Below are 15,367 nucleotides of genomic sequence, written 5' to 3' on the forward strand. Positions count from 1 at the left end.
GGATAAGACTGGCCACCCCTGACCTACATGCTCCAAATAACATAGATCATAAAAGATTCCTAAACTTCAGTAATTTCAGCACATATGTTTTTTTGTTTGTTTTGTTTCACATCACGGTTATGAACGGAACTAAAAAAATTGATGTCTAGCTATGTTTAGGTCAGAAGTGTAGGCGATATATGAAACTGAAGCTGAACTGCGACAGGGTGGCGTGTAGCTAATTAGATCTGTCAAACATCTGTCCGGATGTTTGTCAGTTTGAATCCTGCAGCTTGCAGAGTAATGACATCACCATTAGTATCAGCAACTATGGTTAGAAACAATATTACAACTTTTACAAGATTTTGTGCAAGGTTAATACAACCATCACACAAATCAGGTATTTGAGAAATAAACATTGTGGTTGAGGAAACTGCAAAGGGAATTTCCAGTGTGGACTTATTGGCTCCTCTAATGAATCTGACCAAAACTAGTGTGAAGTCATTTTACGCTCTAACCACTTGCTTTAGTCAGGGGCTTGCATGACTATGCACAGCTCACACTTGTATTAGCTACAAAACTGATATCAAAACACTGATGCCACACTCACATGATTAGAAGTCATGAGGTAAATGTAGTCTCGGTCACTGGGGTCAAAGGTCATGATGTGGTGGACAGACTCGCCTGGGGCAACTTTCAAAGACTTCTGACTGGCCACCGTTAAATTCTGGAAGAGATTCAGCTGAAAGACAGAGACATACAGAGACTTCCTAAGCTGACTTAAAACGTACATTCATCTAAAGTCAAGAAAAGCAGAAATCTGAAATACAAAACGCAGATTCATTGATTTTCCAGAAAGGCATATCCATTTTCTAGCTGCTGTATCCAACGAAACACAGGGATTGAAGCAGCATCAAGCATAAAATCACAGGACTCACACGCAAACACAACCACACACTTGGAGCAACCCAGCAAAACTCATCATTCGTCAGGTTCACCTGTTTTTAGACGGCGGGAAGAAATCCCAAAGATCATGGCGAGAACAATGGGGCATTGCGGCACTGAACGATCCGTATTCTAATGGTACGATGCCGGAAAATAAGCAGAGTACAAAAACCAATGACAAATTAACTAATTTCCAAACAGGAAATCTGACAATATTAATTTGTTATTTTATGTAATAAATGTGACCCAACTAACAGTGATTAATGTTTGTTTAAAATAGGGTGCATAATGAAAACACTTGGAGTGCAGTCCTGATTATTACCATATGTTGCCATCACTGGAAGCAGAGGGAGTCGCTGTTGTGTGTGATGTACATTTTTCTACCAGCATGCTAATTGACCTTTTTTGTTGTTCTAGACTACCAACAATCACACAATGTCTCCAGAAATCTGGCCCGCATCTTGCCAACATGACTGGTCGTGATGGAAAAATGAATTACTATTGAACTATACCACGGCTCCCAAGAGCATTCTTGAAATAACAATATTAATTCTTGTTTCAGGTCTTTTCTGCGGTTTTCACAATAACTAGGTGCTCATTGCATCACTGCATAACCACATTCAAAAACACGATAACATTTCAATGAATTACTCCTTCACATTTATAGCATTTGCTTGAAGAAAGGAATCTCAAGTTAACACATTCTTTATGGTTCATTGTTTTACAGCTTCCTGGCTTCAGCTAACTCCTAGATCCTGGGGAGACATGTCACTTCAAGCAATGCAAGTCATCTCTTCGGTTCATCGCAACTTTTGGTGTTTTTGGTGGTTCTGCGTGCGCTTTGTTGTGCTGATGCAAACTGTTATTTCACTTATAGGAAACACCAGGTTCTCCTTTGAGAAGCTCACACTATCATAATGGAAACAGTTAATATCCAGTTGTTCACCCAACACCATTACTTTAGTTGACGTTATGCTATGTGGTAAATGCAGTGCGCTACATGCAAGGAGAAAATTCTGCATTTGCAAATGCCTGTAACCAAAGAGTCTGGCCCTGCTGAATATCCTGCCATGCTATGTCTCTGCCAGAGCAAACAAGGGGAACCACCACACCTGTAAAATGTGACACTGCAGCACAGAGACAAAACCAGAGAGGCTAAACAAAGACTAGCTCCTGGATGGGCCATTGTGCCCGTCCACCTAAAGGTGAGGTGAGTCGACACTGAAGAATTTATCTTGTGACCATGGGGGAGGAAACACAGCTGTTGCACCTTATCAAAATAAACCTCATGGAAGCCAGGCAAAGAAGTCCTAAAAAAGTTATTCTGGATGCTAGAAGAGAGCAAGCAAAGAAATTGTAAAATGTACAAATGATTTGGGAAAGACAAGTAATGATGCTGTTAATGAGCAGAGACAATGCCCTTTTTCCTGAGACCGAACTGTCAACTACGTCATTAGTGCTGAGGTTTGCAGTGGTCACTCATTGTTTTTCCTGTCTCTCAGTGTGTCATGAGGTCTCAACTGACCACCATAAAGGATGAGGAGATTCTCCAAGCTGCATTGTAAAGGAAGTCACCGGAGGAAACTTCTACTCTGACTCTGAGGTGTTTAGTGGGGAATTGAGGATGTTGCAGACAGCTGGGTCAGATATGAGGAGAAAACTGAATAAAACTTGTGCAACAATTCGAAGATTATTAAACTCATAGTCATCTTCCTTTATGCTAAAACAGAACCTGCTTAATGCTCTACTTGAGAGTAATCTGTGTAAGTGTCTCATGCAAGCCTTCCCTTCCAATGGTAAGCAGGATACCGTAGCCATAAGTATTACAACTTTATAGCGGTGGGGTTGAGTTCATTCTTTGTCAAACATAATTTGAATGATGTCTGGAAGCATGCCTCTGTGCACTGATCCTTCAGTTATCCTTCATATAAAACACAAAGAACGTGTGGAAGAATAACTGAAATATGCACTCACTCTTCACTTACATTATAAATAGAGAAACAGCATGTACCTTAAATGTGCCAAACAAAACCAAAAGAGCACTGGGCGGCCCCAATAACACCATAACTGGAAGGAAACAGGTATTTCTATCCAAAAAGTTTTTTAAATTATAGTATGGAACTTGTTTTCAAGACTGACCCCATGAGGTCTGAGTAGGGTTGTTCGGGACGTCCCGAAATATGGGTGATCTTGATTCACTGAAGGGACGAATCAAAATCAGCCATATTTCGGGATGTCCCGGACAATTCGGGACGGTTGGCAAACAGGCAAGTCAACCAAAGCCCTGGAGGATGAAAGAAACTAAATTTTAATCTTTTAATCTTCATTAAGGCACATTTTATAGCCTCTAGGTAGCTTGTGCTGTTAGTACTGCCACTGGAGGAAGATTCACAGAATCAATCAAGCCACAGCGTGATAAATATAAAACTACACTGTAGCCGTAGGCTGCATGACTCTCAGAAGCTGTATTTCTTAATCTATATTCTTTGTTGCCATCTGCGCATAGGAAGTTACACCAGACTGCACTTACTTCATGTTCACAGCTCACACAATTAACATACTCGTGTTGTGCTCCTTGGCATGGTGAACGCGATGGGTAGCTGGCGTGTCCACGGAATTCCCAGGGAGGACTATTTCAGCAACGTACAGCAGAGCTTCCCAAAACCGGCTCTCGCAGCATGCTGTGTGTGCTGGGTTTCTGTCCAGCTGATATCCTAATTAATTAGAGCTGATTGAGCTGTTGATTAATGATCCGCCTCAAACTTTTATTTTAAACATTTCAAATAAAATCAAGCAAACGACACATTGCAGCTGAATTATCACTTCAGATTTCCTTTTTTCTGGGTTTGCATTGAATTGTATGAATTATAATCGAGTAAATGGATAAAGATTTAAGTGCCTTGAATTAAACTTTATATAAAGCATATTTTATTTAATATTGACTTTTAAATTCTATAGTTACAATTATTTTCATAGATTCAGTTGTTTTCACAACAACTTGGCATCAACCCAGCTTTGTGTCTTTTTTAATAGTAGACTACAGGTACGTGTATCAGCATTTGATCTGATGACCAGAATAAATAACCAAGAAAATAAAAATACCTATTCAGACAAAGTTAATTTCTTTTGAGAAATGGTTAATAGTTGATTGCTATTGCAAATTGAGACAGTGATGTCACAAGGTCTGTCCAATATCAGTAGTTATTTGGCTTCATGTCATTTTATTTGTAATACCTCTGCATAGCAAAACAACGGGGCTATTTTACTAGTTTATTGAACCTAAGTCTATATCACAAAAAGAGATGCAATTCTCCAGCTTCATTTAACAACCTTTAAGAGAGACATCTGCAAAAAAAATCTGTTCAGACTCAAGCAAGCATTGAAATAAGCAAATGTTCTCAGAGCTGTATTAGGCTACTTAAGACGCCATTTAAATTCTTCCCAGCTGCTAAGCAGGGAATACTCATAGTATACAGCAGTCTGACAGAGTATCAGTGTATTTACTACACAGCAGACCAGGGTAAGAAACCTTGCCAGTGCGATTTGTTCCTATTTGTCCTTAATGAAATGTAGCTCTTTGTTGGAATTACAAACAAATCGCAATTTAACAACAGCTAATAGTTTGTAGTATCTAATCAACTAATTAAAAACTGATTACTCTAAATTAAGAAAAACATTCTGCTTTGTTGATATTTCATAAAGAATCTGATAAAGGCAAAGTATTTCCAAAAGTCCTTAACTGACAATCTTCAGCAAATCTTTACACATATTTAGCCACGCGACTTGAATCACAGACTGCACAAAATGAACATTCAAATGATGCCTAACCATGAGCTTAATTAGATGGAAAACCAGTGTACACGGTATGTTGAATGGGTCGTGGCTGGGAGACGTGGTCTAGACTACTCTACTTTTTTAAAGCAGGAAGTATTCACAGGAAACTGAGGATTATACATTAAAGGGGGTAAAGAGAGATCCTTTAAAGTAATTTCATGATTGCACAGGATTGTTGTTTTAAAAAGCTGACAGACACTAGAGCTGCATATGAGGAATATATACAATGAGTATGAACCATCAGGTAAGAAAAATACTGAAGACTCACAGGTCACATACTTTTTCTACCCAAAGACTCGCACACAAATAGGAACACAAATACTGCTGTTAAAACAATTAACTAAGTGCCACACACATGCATACATACCAAAAACCATCTAACTGGATGATGCCAAACTTTCCGTCACGTGACAAGTCAGCTTACAAGGCCATTCTTACCAGCGTATGTCCCTCTTTGTTTTATGCTCTAATTTCCATATCAGATGAATTAGAGACAGATGCATCTTAAACATAATGAACTTAGATGAACAAAAAAATGGTTCATGGCTTCTGTTTTATAACGATCGTAAGCAGAGCTGGCTGTAATATGACATTTGCAGCTCATTCGCTCGAAGTGACGTGGGTCCACTTTGAGCTCAGCCGGGATCAGTCTGCCGTTATCTGCACTCACCTTCCACAGCTTGCCGGCGCTGCTTCCCAGCAAGACCACGGTGCGCTTGTGCACGCTGTCTACGGCGACAGCGGTCAGCCCCGCGGTCTCGAACAGCGGGGAGGACACCAGCGGCATCTTCAGGGCCAGAGGGTGCTGCAGGTGTGCAGCCCCACAGTCCAGCTGCTCCGACTGCAGCTGCAAAGAGGACAGAGAGCAGAATGGGTTTCAGTGGCCTGGAAATGTTCAGCAGATTACAGCTGCACAAAAACAAACCCAGGTATTTAGAGACAGAAGATTTATTAAATTTAAGTCAGAGAAGGTTTACAAAACAAGTCGGAATTCATTATATCATTTTGATATAATTACCTTCACAGTCTCCACAGTGAAGAGATTATACATGCTCCCTGAGTCAGTGGTACCATGGACATGAAGTGTGCATGGTTAAGTTGCCTGCTTCCAGAAAATGAGGCAAAATGAGCTAAAACACTGAATCACTGGCCTGAATGCTCCTGGAGAGCCACTGCTGCATGCTGACTCAGAAGGAGCTGAAATGTCTGAAATCCAGGGGCGGCCAATGACTTCCCACGCATTCTGACCCCCGCACTTATCGAAAATTGTCTTTGGTCTCCCATCAATGAAAGGTTCTTAACTGTACTGAAAATATCAGATTTCGTCTGTCGCAGAAGTCTGGTTTTGGCAGCAGAACGATCCTTTAATCTCCAGTGGCACTTGATTCGACACTAACTGTATAGCGCTTGGTGTCATCTGGTGTAGGAAGCACAGCACAGAGCCAGGACCAAGGATGTTACTAAACAGGTTTCATAACACGCCAAAGCCATCGAGGGATGTAAATAGCAGCCAGTCAATGTGGGCCAGCTGATGGGAAGCCTGTAGCAGCAAAATCGACCATAAAAGCCAGTCAGTCCTACTGAGAACTTCCACATTTTGTTATTATTTGTTGCAAGAATCCATAAACTTAACAGACTTCAGACTATAAATGCTGTAACACCAAACATAGCATGGTATGATTCCTCTTGGTTTATCTGTGGCAAAAAATTTAGATATTATTCTGTTATAGCTTAAGCCCACTGTAGCGGCAGATACCATCATTTAAATATGGGTAGACGAGGGGGGGGGGGGCAGCGACATTATCTTGGAGGGAAAATCTAATAAAATCGGCATTAAGGCTGGATCATGCTGTTTTAACAGTATGACCTACATTTTTGTGTTGTGGGTTCTCGCAAAACGCAGTTCTCACAAAATCCAGTCATATTTCTTTTATAGTTACCTATTCTGTAGGCTCCCTAAAAGGAATTTTGGAATGCAATTTAAAATGCAGCAGGAAATGCAGGAGCATTTTAACGATGGGGAGATTTTGCCAGCACCGCATACGGGGAGAAAAGAGTATAATTGGAAACAAAGGTTGTAAACTTGACTTGTCTGTTTTTTTAACATTGGGCAGCCAAAAATGTTAAATGTCAACTTTTCCTAAAGTAGTTTTAGCTAAGAAAACTTTCCAGGTGGTCTACTCCGAGGTCGCCATTAAATGCATTCTACCTTGAGAAAATAGTATAACAAAATAAGACTACATGACTACATTACTGTGCAAGTAATAGTAAGTTTATTAAAATATTTTTCTCACTTACCAAAGTATTACCTGACTGTTGCACACAAAACTGTAAAAAAAACTAAAACAATGAGTAACGAAATAGACACATCATTGTAGCCCACCTGATTCTAATTGTTTAAAACATTACTGTGCTCTTTATCAGTTCCTAACGGCCAGAGATGGGCATAAATACATAGAAATGTATTTAAAATAAAAATACAAAATACTGAGTGGAAAAATGTATTTAAATACAAATACAAAATACTGTGTAAAAAAATGTATTTAAATACAAATACAGTATTTTGTATTTTCAAAGTACACAAAATACATGTGAAATTGGCCATCAAGTGCAGGCATCCCTATTTAGGCTGAAATATATCTGGACATATTCTGAAACAAAAACATTTAGATGTGTACTACCGATTTACAGAATTATATAACGAGGCACATTGTCGGCATTCCTATGGAAGCCCGTTTCCGCCACCGGAGAAAAAAATTATATAAAATTAAAGTCGAAATTTCGACTTAGTTATCTCGTTATTTCGAGTGTTACGCTTCTCGTTACTCCGGTGGCGGAAACGGGCTTCCATACATTCCACTCTGTCACGGAGTGTGCGCACAAAAAAAAAAAAACTTTACCTGGCAACGTGCAAGTGTAAATATGAATCTCCTTTCGCGCTTCAAACAGCAAAGTACAACTGAACCAAGTACATCACACTATATTATTCATTCATTCATGCTTCTTCATCCACCCCAACGTTCCAATAATTCCTGCTGCCCCACTAAACACTGCAAGGATTTATTTGCTCTAAATGACCTAGGCCTATGTAAACGATTTTGAAAAGTTTAATCAATTCACACTTTATATCATCGCTGCCTAAGATATATAAAGTTCTGTCATATCACCCAGCCCTAACATGCAGTAATGTTTTAAACACATTTCACTAGCTAGTTGATAGATTTTTAAAAAAAAAACTATCAAAACTGATTGGCTAACAGGCAGCTAACGCTATTTTCCTCCTACACGTGTCGGTGCTTTTTTATTCTTCCATGTTTACTGAAGGCAAATCTGAATGATGCACCATTTTAACTTTAATCAACACGGAATTGATCATGATGACACCCTTACCTTATGCAGAATACTGAGTAAAGTCGCTGATCCAATGCTAACTCTGCTGCAGGCAGCTCACGTGCATGAGTGTTAAGGTTGGGGGAGGGGTGTGTCTGAACTAAATCAGCACCCAGATAAAGAGGTTGATTGGCACAAAGTATTTTATGTATTTTGAAAGTACAAAATGCTCATCTTAAATGTATTTAAATACAAATTACATTAGATTTTTCCCAAAGGCTTTACAATACAAAATACAAAATAGTATTTTGTATTTCAAATACGTATTTTAAATACATTTATCTAAAATACTGCCCATCCCTGCTAACGGCAATGATCACCATTTGCCCAACTCACCCCCCAGCTAACGTTTCTTGGCTCTGTTACATCCCTTAGGCAGATCATCTGAAGAAGGCTTCCCAGCCATTATGTGATACAAATCTTTAGAAACAGCTGCTAAGGTCATGATTCATCTATTACCGTATCTCGAACATGCACTCCTCCGTTTGCACGTTTTAAAGGAGATCCAGACACGGTACGGGTTTGCAGCGATGACCGAAGGGTCGCAGCCACGACAAAGAGAATTTCTCATCTAGAATAGGACTCCTATGCATCGCATTATGCAAGTGTCTCTCTCTACCTGAGAAGACCAGCAGGTGCTCAGAGTATGTATTGCATAATATATTTATAACAGTTTGGCAAAAAAAAAAAAATGCTAACACATTCGTAAAGCAAGTGTTTTTAGTTTAAATGCAGGTTTTACTAAGCCTTTCTCTTTAAGTTGAAGCTTTACACAAAGTTTGAGATGCAACTGTTAAGACATCTAGAATTTTGCACGGGTATCATAACGACATTTACTTAAATTGTTGATTGCTCCTTCCCGTGGTAACATCGTTGTCTCACTAACCCTTTGGTTTTAGTTTTGTCTGGCGAAGTCAAACGTTAACGACACAGTGAAATGATTATTCATTCATCATTCCGTCCACCAACGATAAATGGGGAACGAGCAACAAGCGTGAAACTAAGCTAATAGCTAATACTAGCAAGGGTTTTACACGTTTAAGAATGAAGACTTTTACATACTTTGAGATTACATATGTGACATTAATGTGTTATTATTAATACATTGGCTACCCTGCTCTTCAGTGCAGCTGAGAGACCGATAGCTTTTTCATAGGTTACCAATTACATAATGAAATACATGTAATATATTTTCTTTGCATATTTCCATATGCATTATGATGCCAACTTCACTAGAATAATTATAAATGTATTCTTAATAGAAATGTCACAGTATTCTATTCTAAGGTAGGCTATATATGACATTATAAAAGTGTTATCATGTAGGCTAGACCTATAGTTTCTAAATAGTTTATTTGCTTTAGAATGATTTATATACAAATTGCAGATTAGTGTAGCTTAAGTTTATTATTTAGTAGTGTTACTGTATACCCTTTAGGGATAGAAAGAAGGTTTCATTCTGGGCCTGTAAAATTTATGTAATTTGTTCGTCAAAGCTAAAGAAAATAGCCCGGCTACTTGACTGAATCCGGCCTTTCACTGCTGATCCAAGAGATGGGAACCGGCTTACAAAAGAAAATCACAGACCCCAGTGCGGTTCCCATAACCTTGGCGTGTTTTGGCAGATCTCTCACTTGTGATACGGAAACTTCCCGGCCAGATACAGTGTGAATCATCACTTGTCTACGACGAAGCATCAGAAGGCCTAAAGTAGCGTTTATGTGCGATGGTTTGCCTAAAATTAGTACTTAGGTGTAACACGGAGATTTACAACAAATTTATGCGTAATTACAACTTAGTAACTAATTCCCACGTTTACTTTTGACACGTTGTATGGATTGTATAGTACAGGCTACAGTTCACATACATCTTACACATTTATTTGCATTATAAATCACAGTTGTAGTCCATGGTGGCATAATGAATACAAACCAGCGAAAATAATCAAATAAGTAACTTACCACGATATTCGCCTTTTGCACGCACACAGCACCCGAACCCTGGATGACACTGTCCAGCACCCGGACCTCCCCAGAGCTGGCCGAGGTGGAGCAGTTTTTCCTGCCCTGTCGGATGGTCTCCTCGATATCTGCGAACCTGAAGGCGCACACGGCCGAGTTTTTGTTCGATTTCGCGAAAACTCCGAACAAGTAAGGCTCCGGTCCCATTCCAGCAACACTGATCTCTGCAGGGTACACTGACAAAACTCTGTTATAAATGTTCTCATTGGATCCACACTGTAGGAACATTTGGATGTACGACTCCGTCAGCTTTCTGCTCTCCGAGGATAATTTCCGAGGATTTTCGGTGTCCAAACAAATTCTTGCCAATATGCTATTGGGTTGGTTTTCCTTGTGACCCGTATTGGCGTCATTGTTAATTGCAATGTAAGAATAACTTTTCTGTATGAAAGTATGGACGAAATTAAGCGTGTTTTTCTGCTTGACTTCTTGTTTTATCTTAAAGACATTGTCTTCTGAAGGATTTATATCATACGTGAAAAGCTTATTCAGATCTTTAATATCTAGAGACCTGATAGCAATCTCTGGGGTGTTTTCAAATCGTAGGTCTTCTTTGCTGTGGTTTTTCGGGAAAAACGAAGAACCGGCACCTGTATATGTTGCTCCCACTAAAAGTTTGGAGTTCCCCCCATGACTTCTGAAAATCAATCCCACCGTCGAGGCGTTAGCATGATTGGCGGCGATGTTCAACATACTGGGAAATACTGTTTTTTCCCCCTGCGGTGGAAAGTCGACTGCGATCTGAGAGATATTCTCCATTTTCCTAAGCTCACAGAATCCCTGGTATACAGATCCGCACACGACGAGCACCTTCTGGTCCGGGTCCAGCTGCAGCAGCTTGTTGAAGTTGTCGGTCGGAGCCGTCTGGTGCTCGCAGGTCGCCTGTGGAAGCTGGGGGGCATGGCACAAGAAATGATCGTTCACCGGTCCGGTTTGCCTTTGCACCTCAACCGACAGACTCCTGTTTAGCTGGTAAATCGTATTAACCGCCGCCAAATAAACTTTTTTTGAAACTTCATCTACCACGAAATTATTGGTCTGATTCGGAGATGCGAAAGCCTGTTGGATCTGCAGAGCGCCGACACGGCGCTGATGAAGAGTCCAGCTCAGGAGCAGAAACAAGACGCGGAGACACGGCACGATTATTTCCGAAGGAGGCATTTTTCCTTCTGGCTGGTTTCAGCGTGTTCTGTGCCGAGGGGTGCATTGAGCAAGGAAAAAATATTCAGATGTTTTCGAAACAACAATCCAAGAGGAAAACCTGTTTCCTGCTGTACGCCTGAGCACTGAATGACGTGATAGCGAGTCGTGCTTCCTTTTAGTAGCGCGGCGCCGTTCGCTCGGCACTTCACCGCCCCACATTTGTGCTAGTCGATGCTGAAATAAGAAAAAAATGTTACCCCATATTTTCTCACTAAATCTGTTGGCTTTCTTTTCCCGGTTTACCACATCAAGAGCAAATATATATGTTGACATCTAAAGATATATCAAAAGTCAAGTTTTGACTTCCTTAGACACGCATCTATCTTGAACATATAAGTTACCGTTGTTAAGAGTCATAGAAGTTAACCATTAACGAATAATTTACTTAAGAATACAAATGTTACCTTACAGTATACAAACTGTCCACCGACAACAGTTGTTAAAGTTCTCAGACTAGGATATACAAAGTGCATTGTTAAAAAGAAAAGGACTTCTCTGTTCCAAGTTGTGTTTAAAGATTGATATTTGGTTAGAATAAGAAAGAGGGAGGATGAAACAAAAGTCATGACATACTGTGTTACGACTTTGGTAAAGACACACTGTTCTCTGCTTTCTGGGGGTTCAGTACCGAGAATAATATTCGAAAAAGAAATATTTTATATTACGCATAAACCGATTCTGTCCTATAGATCAAGTCACGAGTGTCAGTGTCCCAAAGCCTTTTATTTTTACAACGCAGTCACTGACAGTATGGCTAAGGTTGTGTAATTTGTATGTAGGTGTGTGTATGTGTAATTTGACAGCTGTTCAGTGAAAGTAGGCTAAAGATGTGCGAAATGAAGAGTACAGATATTAGACTACATGGACACGATAACGGTCCGTATACTCATTATATCGTACTAACAAGCATTTCTGTGCATTTCGGGTTAAAAATTGTGCAGATTAAATTACATTCATTCGTAAATGCTAGAGAAGTTAATTTCTTGGTTTCATACGCAATTCAGCAAGATAAGATACCTTGCCCCTCGTCCTACTGTTTAAAATGAACAATGTCTAACAAAATTCCGATTGTGAGCTGGAAAAAGAGGAATCAGGCACATTTAAGGAAGGGAGGTGTTTTGACCATGAACAAAAATAAAAGTCTCCAGAATGGCGATGTTATCTGTACTATTTACATCTGTATTGACTTACGTTTAAGATTATCTGGTCCTAACCGATTCAAAGGTGTTTAGGGCGATTATGCGCCCACAGATGGATATACCGAAACAAATATACATTCTAAAGGCAAAAATATGGTTATGTAACAGCAAATTTCGAATACAAAGAGCATATTGACGTGTCCATTCGCAGTGACAAGTATACCTGAGTTGCTTTTTATCTAAATGATCATCTGCTGCTCTGAAATTCTTTTATTTAAAGTGCCATCACTGAAAGAAACGAGAATTTTGTTACCTGCGTGTTGTTTTCCCCCCAAACACGTACCATTGTGTTAATTTTACACACGTGGGCTATGGTTAATGCCTGGGTAGTGAAGTTATGCTTAACCATAATTGAGATTCATATAATTCTGCGTATCTTAAATTATATGAGACTCACTGAATGGTAATGAACACCCTTTAGGAAGCCAGCACATCCAGTGATATGTCAGATGCCCAATGTCCATTTGCCTTATTTGCAAAACACAATCCATGCACAAACAGCTCCCCGGAGGGGCATCCCTTTGCCCAGATTAGGCCATTATTGGACTTGATAAGCAACTGGCTGTAGTCTGTGGCTGTTTATCTTGGCCCCCGTACCGTCGCTGTTAATCGGACATCGTGATGGAGCCGGAAAGTGCCGAGATAAGGCACAAACTGGTCGTCGGGAAAAGAGCTCCCACATAAGGTGATACACCCCGCCCCCTCCCGGTAATTTAAGCGAGGGTGACACGGTTCACCGCTGTTGGGAGAGGAGGGGTGGGGGTCACACTTTGACTAAGAACTGTGACGGGGTGTTTCGTTCAGGTCACGCCTGTTCATACGTGACTGAACTAGAGCACGACACGATGTTTGCTCACTTAATCTTACGTGGGGCACAGTAAGTGCCAGCGCACGGGAAATACAAAAAATACCATAAATATAGTTTATCAGCCAGATATTGTTTAATACCTTTCGAGTTCCTACTTGCATGCCCGCACCGTTGGAGCCCAGAATAAGAAAGACTGCCGCAGAACATGGTCATCTCATCTACAGGAACCCGTTACAAGTTATTTAGTGTAATATATTTTATAAACTGTAATAGGCCTACCATGCAGTAAAACGGGTTTAGAATATGTTAGAATTTTATTAGCCACGAGAACAACGAACACGATTCATTTTTATAGTTTGTTTCTGTTTGAGTCAGTTTCTATTTGAATCGATTGTATTATAAACCCATTAATATTGAGAACTTGTGAACAGGCCACATGTAGATGGTCCAGGAGATGTTTAAGTAACGTGTATTTGTATCGGCTGTCGTAGGCCGTTAGCGTGTTAATACTCGGCTGCGTAATTCCAGAAACATACAAGTACCATTAATTTATAATAAATTACAAGTAACTTTATACTAGCCAAACACTAAACTTTATACTTATACGAAATCATACTACTTTAAAAACAAATGGAAACTAAAGATCGTTGCTGAACATTATAACAAAAGCCCTTTATTGCTCCACTACGTATGCTATCATTGTTAAACTCTATGCAACTGTATGCACCTATAATTTAGTCTTGTGTTTAAACGCAGAATTACTAGGAGCTATAATTCACAAGGCAGACGAATTGCAGTTTGGTCTCACAGTCAGCACTTTACAGCTTTACGAAACAGCACAATAAAAGATTTTTAAATGGGCACCCCCAGTGCTATACAACAATTATGTAACTATTAAGTCCACATGAACTTGTACAGATGATTTCAACAATTACTTAGGCCTATGTGCATGTATTATCTTTGGAACAAGGGATTCAGACTGCATAAAATTAACTACCGCAAAAGTGGTTAACCCGAACCGGCAAAAACACGATTAATATATATTATAATATATAGGCCTATTCCTATAGGGAAATCTCGCCAGCGTCAACTTATTTGCTAAGTGCTTACTAATTTTTTTAAACTAAAATTTGACAATTTCTGGCTGCAACGACGGTAAAAACCTGCCGACAATGCGCGCGCGGGGTGGGGGGGGGATTCCTGCCTAAATTTAATCACTTTTCCGTTTCTTTCCGTTTGGGACTGGCACGTGCAAACGCAAGGGACTAAAACGGCGTGGCCTACAAATATATACAGTAGTTTATGTTTGGAATTCCCAACCCCCCATCGTTTTCAGCACGGTCGTTTGGGGACCCCTGAGCAATGAGCCAGATACACGGAGTCTGATCACCACGGACCAGGGAGTTTCCGCATATAGATGATCACAAAGTTAAGCACCCATCATTCTTAACACTGCATTGCAGCTGTAGTCATCTGTGTCGGGTTTGGCGTGTCGTCTACATGAGTGTTTAAGATCTCGGCTATCACCTACCTGTACCTGTCTGTAAGCATTAAGCAACGGAGTCAGCTGCTGACTCATGACGTCAGACAGGGGGAAGAGGAGACATGACTGTTGGGTAATAGATTGGCGTGTCTCACGCTGCACCGACATGCTTCAGAAAGGTCTCTGTCTTAGTGTTGTATGTTATAAATATAATTAGTTTTATGTTTAAACTTAAGGAAAAGAGCAGAAAAATCCCCAGTGTGTGAACATTGAGACTGAAGAGCGGATGGCTACATCCTGCCACTCTGTCCCAAGTGACCGGTGGGGAGAGTTAGTCTGCCGCTTTTCCTTGTTGTCTCTGAAAACAGCGCCTGGTTATCCGCTCCGTGACGGAGATGAGTGGCCTGGGAGTAAAGCTCTCGACCCTCCCAGGCTGCTTCCTCCTAGATAAAACAAAGACCTCTTAGGCTTCTGTCAGCAAGGAATCTGGAGGTTATTCTGCGTT

The 15,367-nt window shown here is 40.2% G+C and overlaps 1 protein-coding gene across 1 annotated transcript in view; it reads right to left on the minus strand.

Annotated features, from left to right (window-relative positions):
• plxnd1 (plexin D1) overlaps positions 1-11,531 on the minus strand; it is a 45,486-nt gene extending 33,955 nt beyond the window's left edge. The window contains exons 1-3 of the mRNA XM_023819263.2: positions 10,110-11,531; positions 5,429-5,605; positions 590-721 (exon numbers count right to left, since the gene is read on the minus strand). Of these exons, the coding sequence (XP_023675031.2) occupies positions 590-721; positions 5,429-5,605; positions 10,110-11,330 (1,530 nt within the window). The 5' untranslated portion in view covers positions 11,331-11,531. The remainder of the gene's footprint in view (positions 1-589; positions 722-5,428; positions 5,606-10,109) is intronic.
• Positions 11,532-15,367: the final 3,836 nt, after the last annotated feature.

Source organism: Paramormyrops kingsleyae, chromosome 6 (assembly GCF_048594095.1).
Source record: "Paramormyrops kingsleyae isolate MSU_618 chromosome 6, PKINGS_0.4, whole genome shotgun sequence".
NCBI classification, from domain to species: Eukaryota; Metazoa; Chordata; class Actinopteri; order Osteoglossiformes; family Mormyridae; genus Paramormyrops; species Paramormyrops kingsleyae.